At 39.5% G+C, this 18,533-nt stretch overlaps 1 protein-coding gene across 6 annotated transcripts in view; it reads left to right on the forward strand.

Moving 5' to 3' along the window:
* The window catches only part of PCCA (propionyl-CoA carboxylase subunit alpha), a 381,582-nt gene that overhangs the window by 297,442 nt on the left and 65,607 nt on the right, over positions 1 to 18,533 (forward strand). For all 6 annotated transcript variants that reach the window (XM_054719911.1, XM_054719917.1, XM_054719915.1 and 3 more), the window contains one exon: positions 1,588 to 1,686. In XM_054719911.1, coding sequence (XP_054575886.1) covers positions 1,588 to 1,686 — 99 coding nt within the window. The remainder of the gene's footprint in view (positions 1 to 1,587; positions 1,687 to 18,533) is intronic.

Here is an 18,533-nt window from a genome sequence, read left to right on the forward strand (position 1 = left end):
TTTTGTGTGTGTGTTTTTTTGTTTCTTTGTTTCTCCCCCCCGCCACCCCCAGTTATTAAATGATACTGTATATACAGGGAGACCACTAAATCTGAAAACACAAGTAGTGGATAGTACAGGAGTGGGCAAAAGTAGGTTTACAGTTGTGAGTACATGAAAGTTTATTCTTGTATTATTATTTATTAACTACTAGAGGCCCGGTGCACGAAATTCCCTAGGCCTGGCCAGCAATCAGGGCCTATCAGGGCCATCTTGCCCAGTCCTGATCTGGTTTGGGCCGGTTGGGGCCTGCCAGCTGCCAGCAGGGCCTGCCAGATCGGGCAGGAGGGACGGGGAGAGGGACTGCTGGAGGTTTGCTGGCCAGGGGGAGGTTGGCTGGCCGTGGGAGGTTGGCTGTGGGAGCACACTGAGCATCTGCCCCCTGGTGGTCAGTTTGCGTCATAGCAACTGGTCGTTTCGGTCATTCAGACTAAAGGTTGCTTAGGCTTTTATATAGAGAGATTGTATTTTTTTCCAGATGAACAACTGTAAACCTATTTTTGCCTACCCCATATATGTCCTATTGATATTTCATTACATAGTCAGTAGCATATCTTTGTTTCTATATTTTATGACCACATTATAGAGAAAATATACATATATAAGTACTTATTCAAACAAATACAGTATAAAGTCTGTGTTTTCTTTAATCAGTGAGTGTCTTTCAAGAGAATTAAGTGAGTGTGGGAATTTTTAGGCATCATATATCTTGGCTTTGCTAAAGGTTTATTTTGAAACTTCAACAAACTTAAATATCTCTTTGTTAGGTTGTTTACTGTAGACTTAAAATAATAATGTTTTTTTTTTTTTAATCTCATTTTTAGCTCATTTAAGAGTTAGGGAATGAGTGAGTAAAAAGGAAGAAATAACTAATAGTACTTTCATTTTTAAATTAGCTTTTATTTATTTTTCTTTCAGTTGCTTTTATGTTATTTATTTGAAAGTTAAAATTTTTCTCTTAAGAATATCTGTTTTAAAAGATCATGGGTTTTTTTTGTATCTTCATGACTGATAACTTGATGATCAGCAAAAATATGACAGAACTTACAAAGTTCAAAATGGACTTTTAATTCTCAGTACCAAAGAATTTTACCTAATTAAAGCTTCTGTTTAATTAAGATAACAATACATAGTCCTTCATTAAAATTAACACAGAAAAGTTCTTTCTTGGTCCTTGGAGAGGATATTATATGCAGGCCCTGTTGTGTGGGTTGCAAAATGTCACTGGAATTTATAAGCATTACTTGTCTAATTGCAGTAAATGTAGCATGTCCGGATAGGTTTAGAGTTAGAAGGCTGTTTGTTACTTACTGGAAATTACTTGAAACCTCAGTACCCAAAGGCAGCTGTGCTCAGGCCCTTCACCTCTCCCCAGAGATGGCTGAGAAGACACTGTTGGACCCTGTCTTTCATGGTGGGAGCAGTAAACATGACAGGTTGTTTGGGAGCCATCTGTTTAAAATGGCTGCTGCTTTGCATGTAGCAATGAACTTGAGATCAGTTTTCTGTCTTTCTTCCTGGTAACAGTCTTATTTGGTGTCACAACAGGTGGAAGTTGATGGGTCGAAACTAAATGTGACCAGCACATGGAACCTGGCTTCACCCTTATTGTCTGTCAACGTTGATGGCACTCAGAGGACGATACAGGTAAGTGTTCTGATGATTTACCTAGAGGACCGTATTATGTCAGAGATCCTTCTCAAGGTCTGTGTGGTTAATACTTACAGACATGCTAGGGAAAAGCTGCATTTTATCTATCGTGTACATTTTATGGTTGGAAACAGTTTTTCTTATTTTAGAGAATCTTGAGTTAATTCTTATTCAGAGAAAACACTGCTTTCTTTTTTCAGACAACTCAGGAAGGTTAGTGTATTATATTTTGTTATAGATAACGCATTCTGCATGCTTTTCTAAAAATATTAGATTAGTAGTTTTCTTTGCCATTGTGGATTTTCAGTTGTAAAAGATGACTGATTTCATTACCTTCCTTTTCTGTGTAATTGAAATGTGTAGTATCAGATTATCAGAAATGTGATGTTTACTTGCCATAGCACGTTGATACCTTTTAAAAATTGAGTAATCTTAATTTGTTAACCTTTCTTTTACCCCCAATATAAAATTTATTGCATTGAGGAGATGTCTTGAAAACCAGGGTTGATTAAATGTTCTTTGTATTCTGTGACCTCCATTTTAAAGTAGGAAGCTGTGAAAAGAGATTCTACCAAATTCCTTCAGCTCACCTCATAGTTGAGGTTTAGAGTTCCAAGAAAGAAAAAAAACACACCAACAAACACAATAGAACATGTGGCTGTCACATGCAAGTAAAAATCATAATCCCTCCATAGCATTAAATTCCCAATCTTTTTTTTTTTATGAAAGTGTTTTGACATATTCTTAACTTGATTTTACACAGGAAATAGATTTTTAAAACCTAAAGAAATAAAGAAAATCACAGATAGAGACTGCTCTACACCAGGCTCATATGTCCCTCTATCTCTATTAGAGACTGTGCAGCAGAGGATTCCAGAACCCCTGCTAAATAGTTGATGACTAAACTAATTTCCAAGCCAGGTTCAACCTGTTTGATTCAAAGGAACAGTAAATTCTCAGTAATGAGCCCCATATTTAAAATTTGGTTTTATGACCTGTCCCAGTATATTTTCTCTCATATTCTAAATATGATGTTAAATGCTTTGGACCCTTGAAAAAAATCACTGCATAATTTTGCATCACTTAGATCTAGTTAGTGTGTCTTCTGAATGCATGGTTTTGTTATGCTTGTTTATGTTCCATAGACTATGCTCTGCACCGAAGGTGCTGTGGCTCAGGCCTCCCTGTGATTTGGCTGGGGGACATAGTCTGGCCTCTCTGTAGTGAGTAGAGAGACACACAAAGTTCTCTTGTCCAGATCTTTGTATCATGATATTTTCAGCATCCTTCTCAAGACTATGTGGATATGTATCTTAATGTCACTTTTACAAGTAGAGCTTCCAGCTAAATTAACACTGGATATGTATTTACAATAATCCCCAGAAGTATTTTTTGGACTATAGGAATATGGTTCAGTAAATTCATTTTTATTCTTGTAAGTTTTTGTTTAAGAAAAAAGTTAATGTGAAATAAATAACGCTTCAAGGCAGACCCCTTGACTTTTTGGAGAGGTCATTGCTTCTAGCTCAGTGCTCTCTCATTGGAAGGAAATAAACTGGGGGAAGTGAATGCTATACTGAAAAAAAAAAAAAAAGTCATGTACCTAAAAAGTCAAGTAAGGAAAATTGTTCCTTATCAGAACAGGTACATTTTATTTACTTTCTGTGGGCATTAGTTGACTCTTTTTATCTCCCAAAAAATAACAAGGCCCCTATGAAATTACTAACAATTATCATCAGAATAATAACACATAGTGCCTATTATGTATCAGGTTCAGTTCTAAGCACAGTACTAACTCTTTTCATCTTCACAAAAATTGCATGAAGTAAGTACTATTATTTATACTTTTTCATTAAGTGAAGTAACTGAGGCTCAGAGAAAGTCAAATGACTTGTTCAAGGACCCACAGGTAATGAAGGTAGAGCCAGGATTTACCATAAATCCAAGCAGTCTTACTGAGGACCTGTGCTCCTAAACATTACCCTGTGCTGAGGCAAGCTAAAGAACTGCTCCGTGATTACAAAGCAGGAAGAAGCTGAGCAGAAGTTTGAATCCTGGTAGTGTGACCCCAGACTCTATGCTTCTAACCAATATGCCAAGAGTACTTTCCAATTTTCCCATAGAGTTCTTGAAATAATACCTTTATTTCCAGTAGAGTTCTTGAAATTTACCTTTCATTCATGCTTTAAGCCAATGATGCTCAAACTTTAGTGTGCTTCAAAACCAACTAGAAGACTTGTTTAAACTTAAACTATTAAACTGACCCACAGAGTTATTCCGATTTAGTAGGTCTGGCCTAGGTGTGCATTTCTAATAAGTTCCTAGGGAATGCTGATCCTGCTGATCCAGGGTCCACAATTTGAGAACCACCACTTTAAAACTTTGTAATCAGAGATTGAGCTGGCAAATGATGAGCAAAAGTGTGGTAAGTAGGAGGCCAAGTCATTTGAAGCCTTGTTAATTATAGTGTTCACTCTGCTTTATCCTTAGCCAGTGGGACCCATGGAAGAATTGCCACTAAAGAGTGATGGTATGAACAGAATTGGAATTTAGAAAGAGCTTTTTTTTTTTTTTTTTTTTTGCATTGTGGAGAGTAGATTGAAGAATAATGAGACTGGAGGCAAAGAGAGAACTTAGGAGATGTTAGACTCTAACAGTTAGAGGAACAGTTGGAAAATCATTTTGTCTGAAAAATGTTACCAGTCAGAATAAAGAGCATTGTATGACAAATCTATATATATAAAAGCCTAAGCCACTGGAACAACCAGTTGCTATGGCATGCACTGACCACCAGGGGGCAGATGCTCAATGCAGGAACTGCCCCCTGGTGGTTAGTGCGCTCCCACAGCCAACCTCCCATGGCCAGCCAACCTTCCCTGGTCCCTCCCCCCATCCCTCTGGCCCCGCCCAGTAGGCCCCATGTGGCAGCTGGCAGGCCCCAGCCGGCCCGGCCCCAATTGGGACTGGGCGAGATGGTCCTGATAGGCCCTGATCCCTGGCCAGGCCTAGGAACCCCACCTGTGCACAAATTTCGTGCACCAGGCCTTTCGTAGATTTATAAGAACCATAGGAGAAAGAACTATAGGAATAGTTCTTTCCTATAGTTTTTGGTGGCTTCAAAGTGCTTTTTGTTTATTTCTCTTCCACCTGCCCTTAAGCATAGGCAGATCTTCAAGGTTCATTCCTAACTCCTTTTTTCCTCTATGCCAGTGGTCGGCAAACTCATTAGTCAACAGAGCCAAATATCAACAATACAACGATTGAAATTTCTTTTGAGAGCCAAATTTTTAAAATTTAAACTTCTTCTAATGCCACTTCTTCAAAATAGACTCGCCCAGGCCATGGTATTTTGTGGAAAAGCCACACTCAAGGGGCCAAAGAGCCGCAGTTTGCTGACCACAGCTCTATGCTGACCTCCTGGGCTCAGTACCTTTAAGCAGATTAACTACAGAGCTACTACTACAGTGCATTTGGATTTCTCTTGTACTTGTTTATGGTAAATTTGGAGAACAATAGGATGGATATTACCACAGGTATTTCAAGCGATTTTACAGTAATAACTGCTGTTCTTTTTTCCTGGATTTTTGCACAGACATTTAATCTTTTTATTATTAAATGCTTTATGTACACAAAGCAATATGTATTAACCTTTTGCACTCGGATGTCGAGTGTGACTCGACACGGTTAGCATTAGAATAAAGGAATCAAGAAAAAAAGCGAGTGCAAAAGCTAAAGACTAATGCAATGAACCTGTTTTCCCACCATCTAGATTAAAAAGGGAGCCCTAGCTGGGTTAGCTCAGTGGATAGTGTCAGCCTGAAGACTGTAGGGTCCTGGGTTCGATTCCGGTCAAGGGCACAATGTAGTGATGATGATATTAATAATAATGTATTTTACACATGTGCTGGTGTTTTTCCTCATTTTGTAGTTGGGGAAACTGAGACATGTAGGAGATAAATTGCTCTCCTATGGCATTCTGTGATAAATGAAAAAGCCAGAATTTGAACCCAGAAATCTGTGCCCTTAACAATTGCTCTTCATATCCTAGTGAACCTTGATATCTAGACTTACTTAAGTTTTTCCTGACTAGTGGATTTAAATGGTATCTCTTTGTGGTTTTAACGTATATTTCCCTGACTGTTAATGACAGTGAGCATTTAAAATATATTTATTGACAGTCCTATTTTGTCTTCTGCAAGATGCCTGTTCATGGTTTTTGCTTATTTTTAAATATTGAAGTGTCTTTTCCTTATTGATTCATAAAAGTTCTTTATATAGTGTGAATTGTGATCCTTTGTTATTTATATGTGTTTCAAAAAACTTTTCCCAGTTTTTAGTTTGTGTTTTTACCTTTTTAAATTATCCAAGTGAAGTTTTAAATCACAGATTTAATATCAGAATTTTCACTCTTTTCCTTTATGGTTTGTGTATTTTGTATTGGATTAAAAAACCCTCTTCTACTCTCAAGCTCATAAAGATGTTGCTTATATTTTCTTATAAATCTTTTAAATTGTGCTTTTTTTCACAATTAATCTCTCTGGGATTGATTCTTGTTTATGCTATAAGATCCAGTTTTACTTTTTAAAATGGATAACCAGTTGTGCCAGCACTACTTAGAGTCATGTTTTTCTGCCACTTACTTGCTAGCTACCTTCTCACCTTTCCAGCCCCAATATTCTTTAAAAGGCTGTTGTTTTCTATGAAGTGTTTCTCAATTAAATATAAGCAAAATGATGATTTTCCCATTTATATGAAATTCTGCTTTCACAAATTCTCTGCCAATCACTCTCTCTCATTTTTCATTTATCTTTAGGGAATCCTTACTACTTAAAAAGTTTATGTTTTGCAAAACAAGGGTATCAGATGATAGTTGAGATACAACTTAGGAAAGCATGTTCGTGAAATGGGATTGGGAAGCGTGCAGGTAGGGAAGTAATGTGAGCTAATAAGCATGGGAAATAGATTGGAGGAGCCAAGTTATGAATGAAAGGTTAAAGAGTCTGTGCTTTTCACTTATCAGTGGCGATACCGTTGAAACTTTGTGCAGAGGAAAGTAATGCTAAACAATTACCTTCTACCCCCTACTCTCCCCAGCCCCTGGCAACCACCATTCTACTTCTGTCTCTATGAATCTGACTACTCTAGGAACCTCATATAAATGAAATCATGTAGTATTTGTCCTTTTGTGACTGGCTTGTTTCTCGTAGCATAATGTCTTTAAGGATTATCCATGTGCTAGCACGTATCAGAACTTTCTTCCTTTTTAAGGCTGCATAATATTCCATTGCATGTATATACCATAATTTTTTTATCCATTCATCTGTCAATGGACATTTGGGTTGTTTCAACTTTTGGGCTATTGTGAATAATACTGTTATGAACATGGCTGTACAAATACGAGTCCCTAGTTTTCTTCTGGGTATATACCCAGAAGTGGAATTGCTGGTTCATATAGTAATTCTAGTTTAATTTTTTAAAGAACCACCATACTGTTTTCCATAGCAGCAGCACCATTTTACATTCCCACCAGCTATGCACAAGAATTTCAATTTCTCCACATTTTCCCCAGCACTTGTAATTTTCTGGTTGTTGTTGTTTTTATGATAGTTATTTTAATGGGCATGGAGTGGTATCTCATACTGGAACAGGATTTATTTAGTTATTGAAAAAGCATTCAGAGTACTTCCCAATATTTGCCCTTCCCCATCTGTTTTATAGTCTAGCCAATTCATTGCATAAATGGAACTTTTTTAGTACAAATAGAAGCAACTTTCTTATAATTGTTCTTTTAAACCCATTGTCTTAACTTATTTTTTTCCTCCCCTGTATAATATTATGCATAATTCTCAGTGTGTAAACTTGCTATCAGGTTATAAGCAAGCAATAGTCTATTTGGGAGCGAGTGTGTTTAAAATTCTAGTTCATTATAATGTCAAAACTGGTAAAGCTTCTAGATGAAGAAGTTTTTATAGGGAAGATGAGGGAGGTGCTTTCTTCTTTCTTTCTTTGTATCCTCTCCCACATCTTACCTCTATCTGGGATCACTTCAAAGTTGCAGTATGGGGTAAAGATGAGAGGTGCACAGCAGGAAGAACTATGTTGACCCTGGGAGATGTAATCTGTTGTTCATTCTTTTAGGGCTTGACAAATGTCCCAAGCTGGCTAGTGGACACTTTTGTAGATTTGGGGGAATGCCTCACCTGCAGAACCCTTAATGCCTGTGCTGTCTTTTCCAGCTGCCCCAGCATCCTGCTTTTTATCCTTCCAGGTGTTGTTGTTGGGCAGGGTCTCTCATAGTGCCCCAGCCTGGATCTCTTCTGCAGGACCAACATGTGAGCCACAGAAATAGTTATACTACTAGATCCTTGCCTCACCAAATCTACTCTTCTTGTTCTGTCACCTAAAGGATTGCTTATCTTCTCTATGTGTCCCTCAAAATCCAGGAGATACATGGAAAGCCAAGTGATTCTCATGAAACCCCTTTCACATAGCTTCAAGTGTTCAACCAGAATTCAACTCCTCCATCTCTCCCTTTCTTTTTATTGAATTTATTGAGGGTGACATTGGTTAATAAAATTATATCGATTTCAGGTGTACAATTCTGCAATACATTATCTGTATGTCATATTGTATGTTCACCACCCCAAATCAAGTCTCCTTCCATCACCATTTAACCCCTCTTTACCTCTTCTACCTCCCACCCCGCTTTCCCTCTGGTAATTGCCATATTATTGTCTGTGTTTGAGTGTGTGTGTGTGTGTGTGTGTGTGTGTGTGTGTGTGTGTTTTTATTTGTTTGTTTTTGCTTAATCCCTTCACCTATTTCACCCAGCCCTGCAACACTCCTCCCCTCTGACAACTATCAGTCTGTTCTATGAGTCTGCTTCTATTGTGTTTGTTAGTTTATTTTGTTCATTGGATTCCACATATGAGTGAAACTTATTTTCCTCTGATTGGATTATTTCCCTTTTTAACTTCTTTCATAATCTCTTCAAGTGAAAGATGGGTGATTCCTGGTTTCACAGTTTCTTAGCATGTTTTACCAGGGATCCTAGTCTAGAATCATACTTAAGAATAAGTAAATATTTTGTTTTATTGCTGAATTCCTGTGACTACATACGTAGTAACACTTAATATCTTTATCTGATTAGATAATGAAATTCTTGGGGAATACCTTTGCTTTAGGAATTTGCTGTCTATTCATTCAATCAGATCCCATTGTCTAATTATTTTCCTGGTTTTTTTTATTATTAAACTTTATAAGACTAATATTACCCATTAATTTCTTTAAAAAGAAATTGTATTTGGGCATGTACCATCATTTGGATAATTAATTTTATAGGTTACTAACTTATTTTAATTGTTTTAAACCACCTATTTTAGTTTTGATTTGACCTTGAATTCTCACTGCCTGGCTGAATTCTTAGCACATGTAGAGACTCAATAACTGTGGATGACAGGATGAATGGGTAGTCACCCTGTATTTTGTAATTTCACAAATAAATCTGTTTTATCCATACCTTGATTTTAAGATTTAGATTTTATTTCTTCTAAGCCTTCACCGAATTAAGCCAGGTTCATAAGATGGCCTTCTTGGCCATTTTATCAGTTCTTTCTAATTCCTGATCTCTCAACATTTGCATATACAGTACTCTACTAGATGACATGGCTGTTTGATCTCTGCAGATGCAGAATCACTGTAGTTTCTGTGACAGCAAAGAAAAACAAGAGGGCTCCCAGGGACCTGCTCACTGAAGGATCTTATCAAAGTGTGTTCTTTTCCAGTTGAGTTAATGTCTTTCCTACTTGCTTTCATTAGGTGATAGGTGTAAAGAAAGGCCCACCTCAGGCTATTTCTGATTTCTCTTGCTCAGAGGCTTGTGCACACATTGTTTATACCCTCTCTCACCCAGGGTCACTAATAATTGTTAGTAACTTCAAGTATAGAGGCAGTGAAGCATCTGTTTGAAAGGAGGAGGGTCATATATTTTGAAATAAAGTAATCTATCTATAATAATAAAAGTGTAATATGCTAATTAGACTGGACAGCCAAATGACCTTCCGGACGTCATTCTGGATGAAGTCACGCAGCAGGGGCTGAGGCAGAGGTGGTTAGGGGTGATCAGACAGGCAGGCAGGTGAGTGGTTAGGGGCAATCAGGCAGGCAGGCAGGTGACTGGTTAGGAGCCAGAGGTCCTGGATTATGAGAGGGTGCAGGCCGGGCTGAGGGACACCCCCCCATGTACGAATTTCGTGCACCAGGCCTCTAGTTGATAATAAAGAACTGGGGATAGAAACATTGAAACATCTTGAAGACACTTAGGTACTCTTCAGAATTTTTATAACTTTTTGTCTAGCTCTTTATCTAATAATTAAAACAAGTTTTCCTCAAATATCATCATTCAAAGAAAATAAAATGATAAAATTTTACTTTTTTTTTTTTTACCCATTTACAATAACTTTTTAACTATTTTCATTACAAATGTAGAGTCCATTAGTAATTATGCTTATTAGATAGATCTTAATGGCCTAGGCTGAGAAATAAAAATAATCTCTCATTATTTTGTGGAAAAATATATTCTGATTTCCAAATTAGCAATTTAAAAAGTTGTGGAATAAAATAGCATTTCTAATAGAAATCTAATATGAGCCAAATATGCAATTTTTAAGTTTCTTAGTAGCCACATTAAGAAAGTAAGAACAGCCCTGGCTGGGTGCTCAGTGGTTAGAGCATCAGCCCATGGACCAAAGTGTTGAGGGTTCAATTCGGGTCAAGGAGGCAACCAGTCAATGTGTTTCTCTCATGTAGATGTATCCCACTCCTTCTCCCTCTCCCTCTCTCTCTCTCTCCCTTCCCCTCTCTCCTCCCCCCATTTCCTTCCACTCTAAAAATCAATGGAAAAATAATATCCTTGGGTGAGGATAAAAAAAAAAGTAAAAACAAGTGAAATTAATTTTACTAATTCATTTCATTTAACTCAACATATCCATGAAACAATATAAAAATGATTAATGTGATACCAGAATTGACACATGTGACTGACATGTATACAACAACAATCTATACTAATAAAAGCCTAGGTGGTGTCTCGCCCTTGCATCATCACAAGATGGACACCACATGTTGTCACAAGATGGCCACCCCCATGTCATCACAAAATGGGTGCCCCCACATCATCACAAGAAGGCCACCCCCATGTCATTACAAGATCAGGGGAGGGCAGTTGGAAGCGACCAGGCTGGCAGGGGAGGGGAGTTGGGGGCCATTGGGCCAGCAGGGGAGGGCATTTGGGGATGACCAGGCTGGCAGGGAGGGCAGCTGGGGGCAATCGGGCCAGCAGGGGAGGGCAGTTGGGGGCAATTGGGCCAACAGAGGAAGGCAGTTGGGGGTGATCGGGCCAGCAGGGGAGCAGTTAGGGGCAATCAGGCAGGCAGGCAGGTGAGCAGTTAGGAGCCAGCAATCCTGGGTTGTGAGAGGGATATCCGACTCGATCCCACATCCCCTGAGGGGTCCCAAATTGGAGGGGGTACAGGCTGGGCTGAGTGACACCCTGCCAGTGCACGAATTTCGTGCACCGGGCCTCTAGTAGCTTACATAATGGAAAACTTAAAGGTAAAATGTAGTCCTACCTAAAAATGAAGTTTTGTTTAACAGAAAAATATATTACACTGCTTCTGTATTTAAATTAACTAAAATTAAATAAAATAGAAAATCTAATTTAGTAATAGTTTCACACAACGTATCTTTTTATTTCCTTCCCAACACTTAAATTATATACTATATGCAGGAAATCATTCCATTTTTTTTAAATGGTACTAATTTTTGTTAAGCTTCTAAATTAAAATTTTAAAAGATTGTCAACTAGATGAGAAATTTTTTTGTTTTTTTTTAGTGCTTCCTCATGTGTTATTACAGTTTTGGTTTTTATCTTTTAAAATTAGAAGTAGATGAATTACACTTATTTTGAAACAGAAGAGTGATTTGCTGTGTTCTGTACGTGTTGAGCTCGCTGTTTTCTTCATATACCCTAGCACCTTCATAGTGTGGAGCGTGCTGAATGAATATAACTTTTTTTTTAATTACTGTGACTATTCCTGCGAAGTAATTTTTTTTTACACTTGAAAGGCTCTTCAATTTTACTTTGAATAACTCAAATAGTTTTCATTTCTTACAACATAATTTGTCTGCTCAGGTTTAATATATTGTTTCTTATTGGCATTTTACACACTAGATTTTCACTTTGCGTAGTCATGTTGTTTGAACATTTGCAAGCAGAGCCGACTAACTGCTATTGGCCTGTTTCTTTGTGTGGAATGATTTCTTCCATCCACCTGCTCACAGCAGGTTGTCCACAGGCCTGAAGAGTAGCTAACTACTTTTGAAAATATCTTGAGATCCTGCTAAGGTCTAACAATTTCTGCATTTGTGTGCTGTGAAGCTATTCATGGTGTACCTTTGAAGCCTGTTTTCTTTTTATTTCTCATATTCTTGTTTAAATATTTTCAAGAGAAGATAATTTTATTATATATAACAGTACAAAGCTGATTACAGCACGATTGCATTCTACACTGAATAGGTCTTTGATATTCAACTAAGTGGAACTAATTTTCTATGTTAAAGCAGACAAATTTGGAATAGTGTCCCAGGAACCTCATGTTATTTACTACAGAATACCAGATTAAATGGGTTACTTGTGAATTGGTTGCAGTGCTACATAGGTTCTATAACATGATAACTTAAAATGCTCAGTGGGCCAATAAGGAATATTCTGTAAGAACATAAATATGATAGAAGAGATGTTACTGTGCTTTCAGACTGCATAACTATCTGTGATACATTTGCAAATGCTTGTCCACACAGAATTTGAATAGATTTTTAAAATTTAAGCATAATTTTCTGTGTTTGAAGAAAATGAATTGATTTTCACATCACTTGAAAGAAAAAGTGAAGTTAAAAATAAGCTATTTCCTTTTTTCAGCTTTTAAAATAACTCCCATAATCGCTGAGAACTAGTTTTAATCCTAGTAAATATGTATAGAAGTTAAAGTATTTTAATTAGAATATTAAAGTGGCTTATGCTTTTGATTTGAAAGTAATCATCTGACGTTTTTAGTTCCAAAAGAAATGTTTTCCATGTTTTTTAGATACTTCTCCCTACCTCTACCCCTTTAGAAGGAATTAGCTGTTATTTTGTCCTGTATGCATGTGATTACTCTGGAAACATCAATGCAATATGAAACCATCCATTTAGAATGTATAGGATACATAAATATATAACTTAGAATACGCAGGGGTTGGTATTTTTTTCTAAAGAAGTAGGAAATGAAAGAGTAATTATTAACCATCTTTTCATGTTCCTGAAAACATCAATTACAGTTACACATCTTTGAAACAAGCCCACCAGTAGAACAGAAATAACTCCTTTCACTAGGCTTCAAAAACTTGCATCACAATTTAACAGCTGGGATGTAAGTACAACTATAATTTAAAATTTAATTTTGATGCAAATCTACCTGCTTTTGTAATGTAGTCCTAGCAGTTTTCTTGTCTCTGGTGGCATTTGTTTTATGATTTGGCATTGCTTTTAAATGTTTAATATAATAGGAAAATGTCTTTCTGAATCCCTCCCCACCCCACACATCTATCTGTTAACGAGAAATGATCTTTAGTAGCTGCCAGAAGAAGAGAATTTTGAATAGTGTAAACACTGATTGTAGTAAACATGGAAAATAATACCAGCAGCTGCACTGGAGACCGATAAGACAAATCCCATAGTAATGGCCTTTACAACGTATTATCAGGTTGGAAATCAGTGAGGGGAAAAAGAAAACTATTACTATTTCTTCCTCTTACTGTTCAGTGAGATTACTCTTTAAAAGGTGAAATTGCCTCTGATTTTATTATCTTCGGGAGATATTTTTAGAACATTTGTTTTTTGTGTGTGAATGCTTTTGCTTTTTTTTTCAGTGAGCAACTTTGCTAATTTTATATGAATTGATTTAACATGTGATAAGCTAATAGCAAAAAGTAAAATAATGTAAAAATTAAGGCTTTTATTATGTGAATAATTTAACAAATGTTAAAATTATTATCTTAACAAAGTCTTCTAAAAAATTATTTTCTTTAAAGAAAAGCGGCAGTATATTTTGTAGCCGTTGGAGCAGACTATCAAAATAAGAAAAGAAGGAAACGTTTATCTAGCTATGAAATGCCACTTAAAGTAGAAAAAAAGGGTAAAATATTTGGAGAAAATATTTTAGTAAGGATGAAGTATATTTCGTGAAAATATAAGCCTTAATTTTTACATTATTTTACTTTTTGCTATTAGCTTATCAAATGGTCAGTTCGTATTTGTTTTGGCATGCTTCAGATTTATTGTAGGCATTTGAGTACTTTGTTCTTAATCCTAGACTATGGAAAACATGTATGTTCCTGTTTCCTATATAACAGCAAATTCCAGTTTTGAATGAAATTTTGTTTTCCTATTTTCTATTACATCAGTCCTTATTGCTGAGATATGTTAGGTTTTGGGATCTCTCCTTCTCTCCCTCACCCCTTTTCTCCCTCTCTCCCTCTCTCCCTCTCCCCTTCTCTCCCTCTCTCCCTTTTCAAGTATATAGATTCCAGTAGTGTGGTGTGTGTGTGTGTGTGGGGGGGAAGCTGATAGCCATCTATACTAATAAAAGGGTAATATGCTAATTAGACCGGAAGCCTTTCCGGACAAAGCCATGGAGATGGGGCTGAGGCAGAGGTGGTTAGGGGCAATCAGGCCAGGAGGGGAGGGCAGTTGGAGGTGATCAGACCAGCTGCAGGGGGGTGGGGGGTAGTTGTGGGTGAGCAGGCTGGCAGGGGGGCAGTTGGGGGCAAGCAGGCTGGAAGGGGAGGCAGTTGGGGATGAGCAGGCCAGCAGGGGCGGGCAGTTGGGGGCAAGCAGGCCGGCAGTGGGGGTGATCAGGCCAGGGGGTGTCAGTTGGGGGCGAGCAGGCTGGTGGGGAGGAGTTGGGGGTGAGCAGGCCGGCAGGGGTTAGTTGGGGGCAAACAGGCTGGCGGGGGGCAGTTGGGGTCGAGCAGGCCAGTGGGGGAGTCAATTGGGGGTGAGCAGGCTGGCAGGGAGTTGGTGGCAAGCAGGCTGGCGAGGGGACAGTTGGGGGCGAGCATGCTGGCGGGGGACAGTTGGGGTCCAGCAGGCCAGTGGGGGAGTCAATTGGGGGCGAGCAGGCTGGTGGAGGGGGGGCAGTTGGGGGCGAGCAGGCTGGAAGGGGAGGCAGTTGGGGATGAGCAGGCCAGCAGGAGGGGCAGTTGGGGGCAAGCAGGCCAGCAGTTGGGGGTGATCAGGCCAGGGGGTGTCAGTTGGAGGCGAGCAGGCTGGTGGGGGGGAGTTGAGGGTCGAGCAGGCCGGCAGGGGGGGCAGTTGGGGGCGAACAGGCTGGCAGGGGGCAGTTGGGGGCGACCAGGCCGGCAAGGGGGGGTGGCAGTTGGGGGCAAGCAGGCTGGCAGGTGAGTGGTTAGGAGCCAGCGGTCCCGGATAGCGAGAGGGATGTCCGACTGCTGGTTTAGGCCCGCTCCCACGGTGATTGGGCCTAAACCTGCAGTCGGACATCCCCTGAGGGGTCCCAGATTGGAGAGGGTGAGGCCGGGCTGAGGGACACATTCCCCCCCCCCACCCCCACCCCCCCGTGCATGAATTTCGTGCACCGGGCCACTAGTAATGTATGTAATTGTATCCTGCTTTAAACTGAATGTAAAGCTAAGGGCAACTTATTGGTACTTATATCTATGGTTTCCATATTCATTGATACAATTTAATTGTGTTTTTAATGTTAAAATATAACTTTTAAAACCTACTGTTTTATGTATTATAAAATTTTATTCTCCTGGGTATCAGTCTAATCCCTGTAGGGTAAGGAAAATGAACTATTTATATTTTTAGTGTCTCTTACATAGAAAGTAATGTCAAATATGACCTAGACAGTATTCCAGACCAGAAATTTTTAACCTTTTTAATCTCATGGTGCACATAAAGTAATTACTAAAATTCTGCAGCACACCAAAAAATATTTTTTTTTCCCTTTGATTTTAGAGAGAGAGGAGGGGGAGAGAGAAACATCAGTTGGTTGCCTCCCCCACATGCCCTGACTAGGGATCCAACCCACAACCTGGATATGTGCCTTGACTGATAGTTAAACCCGCTACCTTTTAGTGTATGGACAATGTTCCAACCAACTGAGCCACACCAGCTGGACAAAAAAAATAGGTATAATTTTGATTCATTCACACCAGACAGCTACTATTGTGTTGTCTGTTGTCAATTTTTTTTTTTTTTCAATCTAAGGGAAAAGAGGTCAGTGCCCTGACTAATTGCATGTCTTAAAAATTCTTTTGGCATGGCGGTTGGAAATCGCTGCTATTGACTCTGGAGATACAGCAGTGACCAAGACTTATGTGGCAACAGGAGGGGTGTAGATACCAAACATTTAAATATGTAAAAAAGGTAATATGAGTACTAAAAAGGTTGATGAAGACTATAAAACAGGATAATTCCTAGAAAATGACTAGAGGAGATAGCTTTAGCTAGGGTGAGTAGGAAGTCCTGTCTGAATATTGATTTGAGACCTTTAACCCTTTGCACTCGCTTGCTTTTTTCTTGATTCCTTTATTCTACTCGGGATTTAATTTTTTAAATACCCCAGATTTAACAAAGCGCGGCAGTAGAATAAAAAACTGGAGTTTCTTTTCATACAAACTTATTTATTTGGATTTTTTTATATTTCAAATTATTGATACATTCAATACAATTTGACATACGAGCTGCTACCGATGCTAACCATGTCAAGTCACACTCAACATCCGAGTGCAAAAGGTTAAGGAGAGGAAGGCAGCTATGCAAAAATCTAGGGGGGAAAGTCCCAAGTAGAAGGAATGGGAAGTACAAAGGCCCTGAGACAGGAAAAAAACTTGGTTTGTGTGGAGATCAGAAGGAAGGCCAATGTCTTGAGTATAGTTAGGAGAGTGGAAAAAGATAGGCAGGGAGAACAACCAAGATGGCAGCATAGGTAAACACATGTACTTGCTGCCTCTCACAACCACATCAAAACTCCAACTAATATACAAAACAAGTATCATCCAGAACCAAGGGAAACCTGGTTGAGTGGAAGTTCTACAACTAGAAGAAAAGAAAAAACCGCATTGAGACTGGTAGGAGGTGCGAAGGTACGGAGGCATGCAAACCAGTCTGGCGACTGGGTGCGCTGTTGTTTTTTCAATCAGGAGGGAATGACAAGCTCCCGATTGCTCTGAACTCCAGTTCCTGTTGAGAATCTGGGGACCCAGATTCATATGGGGAGAAACTGGACTGTCTGGCATCGGGCAGGAATGCAAGGGCAGCTTTCTCTCAGATGTGCTCACAGGGATCATTGTTGCTGCATGGGGCTGAGGGACACAGAGACCCAGGGACCTCTCTGGGGCAGGGCGGACTGGCAGCCATTGCTGTTTGCTCCACCCTGGTGATTCCCTGAGACCCTGCCCCACCCAGTTTACAACCCCACCCAAGCTGTGAGCAGCGGCTTTTGAATATGAATAGCCTGTCCCTCTTGCAACCTAAAACCTAACAAACTGTAGCTGGGTCAGAGAGCTCCAGAGCGTCCAAAAGAAGGCCTAAGGCCCTGTAGCGGCAGCCTGCATTGCTTCACAGCTGGGCCTCATCTGGGCACTTCCAAACCCCACACAAAAGGAGGAATCTGCAGATCTCTCTGTAGCTCCTGCTGGGTGGCTTCACGCAGTGGCTGACTTTGCACCTCCTTGGAGATCCAAGAGCCAGTGTACCCAGTGGTCAGTGTGAGACTATACCGGATTACAACTCTTCATATCCATAAGCGATACACTCAAGGGGCAGACTCAGTGAGCACCAAAGCCCCACTGAAGCAAACCCTGCCCCATAAGGGTGTCTCCAGCACAGCAGTTCTCCCATTGTAGACACAGCTGGTCCTCACAGCCAATTGGCCTGGAGGTCAATTCCTCCCAATGATATCAACAGCAATCAAGGCTTAACTACAACAAGACTGTGCACCCAGCCCACAAAGGGGTGCACCAAGAGTGTCCACCTCAGGTAATTGGGGAGGCTGAGCCACTGGGACCTATAGGACACATACCGCACAAGGCCACTCTATCAACACAGGGAAGCAGCCAAAATACGGAGACAAAGAAACATGTCACAAGTGATAGAAATGGAGGAAAGCAAACTACTGGATATAGAGTTCAAAACCACGGTTATAAGATTACTCAATAATCTTCTAGAAACCTCCGAGAAACTTAGTGAGACCCTCAAGGATATGAAAAAGGACCAGTCAGATATTAAGCATACACTGAAATAAAGAATAATATACAGAGATCCAACAATAGACTAGAGGATCCCAAGAATAAAGTCAAAGATTTGAAATATGAAGAAGCAAAAAACACCCAAGCAGAAAAACAAAAAGAAAAAAAATCCTAAAATATAAAGATAGTGTAAGGAGCCTCTGGGACAAACTTGAGCATACCAACATCCAAATTATGGTGGTGCCAGAAGAAGAGAGAGAGCAAGATATTGAAGAACTATTTGAAGAAATAATGACAGAAAACTTCCCCTACCTGGTGAAAGAAATAGACTTACAAGTCCAGGAAGTGCAGAGAATCCCAAACAAGAGGAATCCAAAGAGGACCACACCAAGACACATCATAATTAAAATGCCAAGAGCAAAAGACAAAGAGAGAATCTTGAAAGCAGCAAGAGAAAAACAGTTAGTTACCTACAAGGGAGTACCCATACAACTGTCAGCTGATTTCTCAACAGAAACTATGCAGGCCAG

The sequence above is a fragment of the Eptesicus fuscus genome, chromosome 8 (genome assembly GCF_027574615.1).
Source record: "Eptesicus fuscus isolate TK198812 chromosome 8, DD_ASM_mEF_20220401, whole genome shotgun sequence".
Classification (NCBI taxonomy): Eukaryota; Metazoa; Chordata; class Mammalia; order Chiroptera; family Vespertilionidae; genus Eptesicus; species Eptesicus fuscus.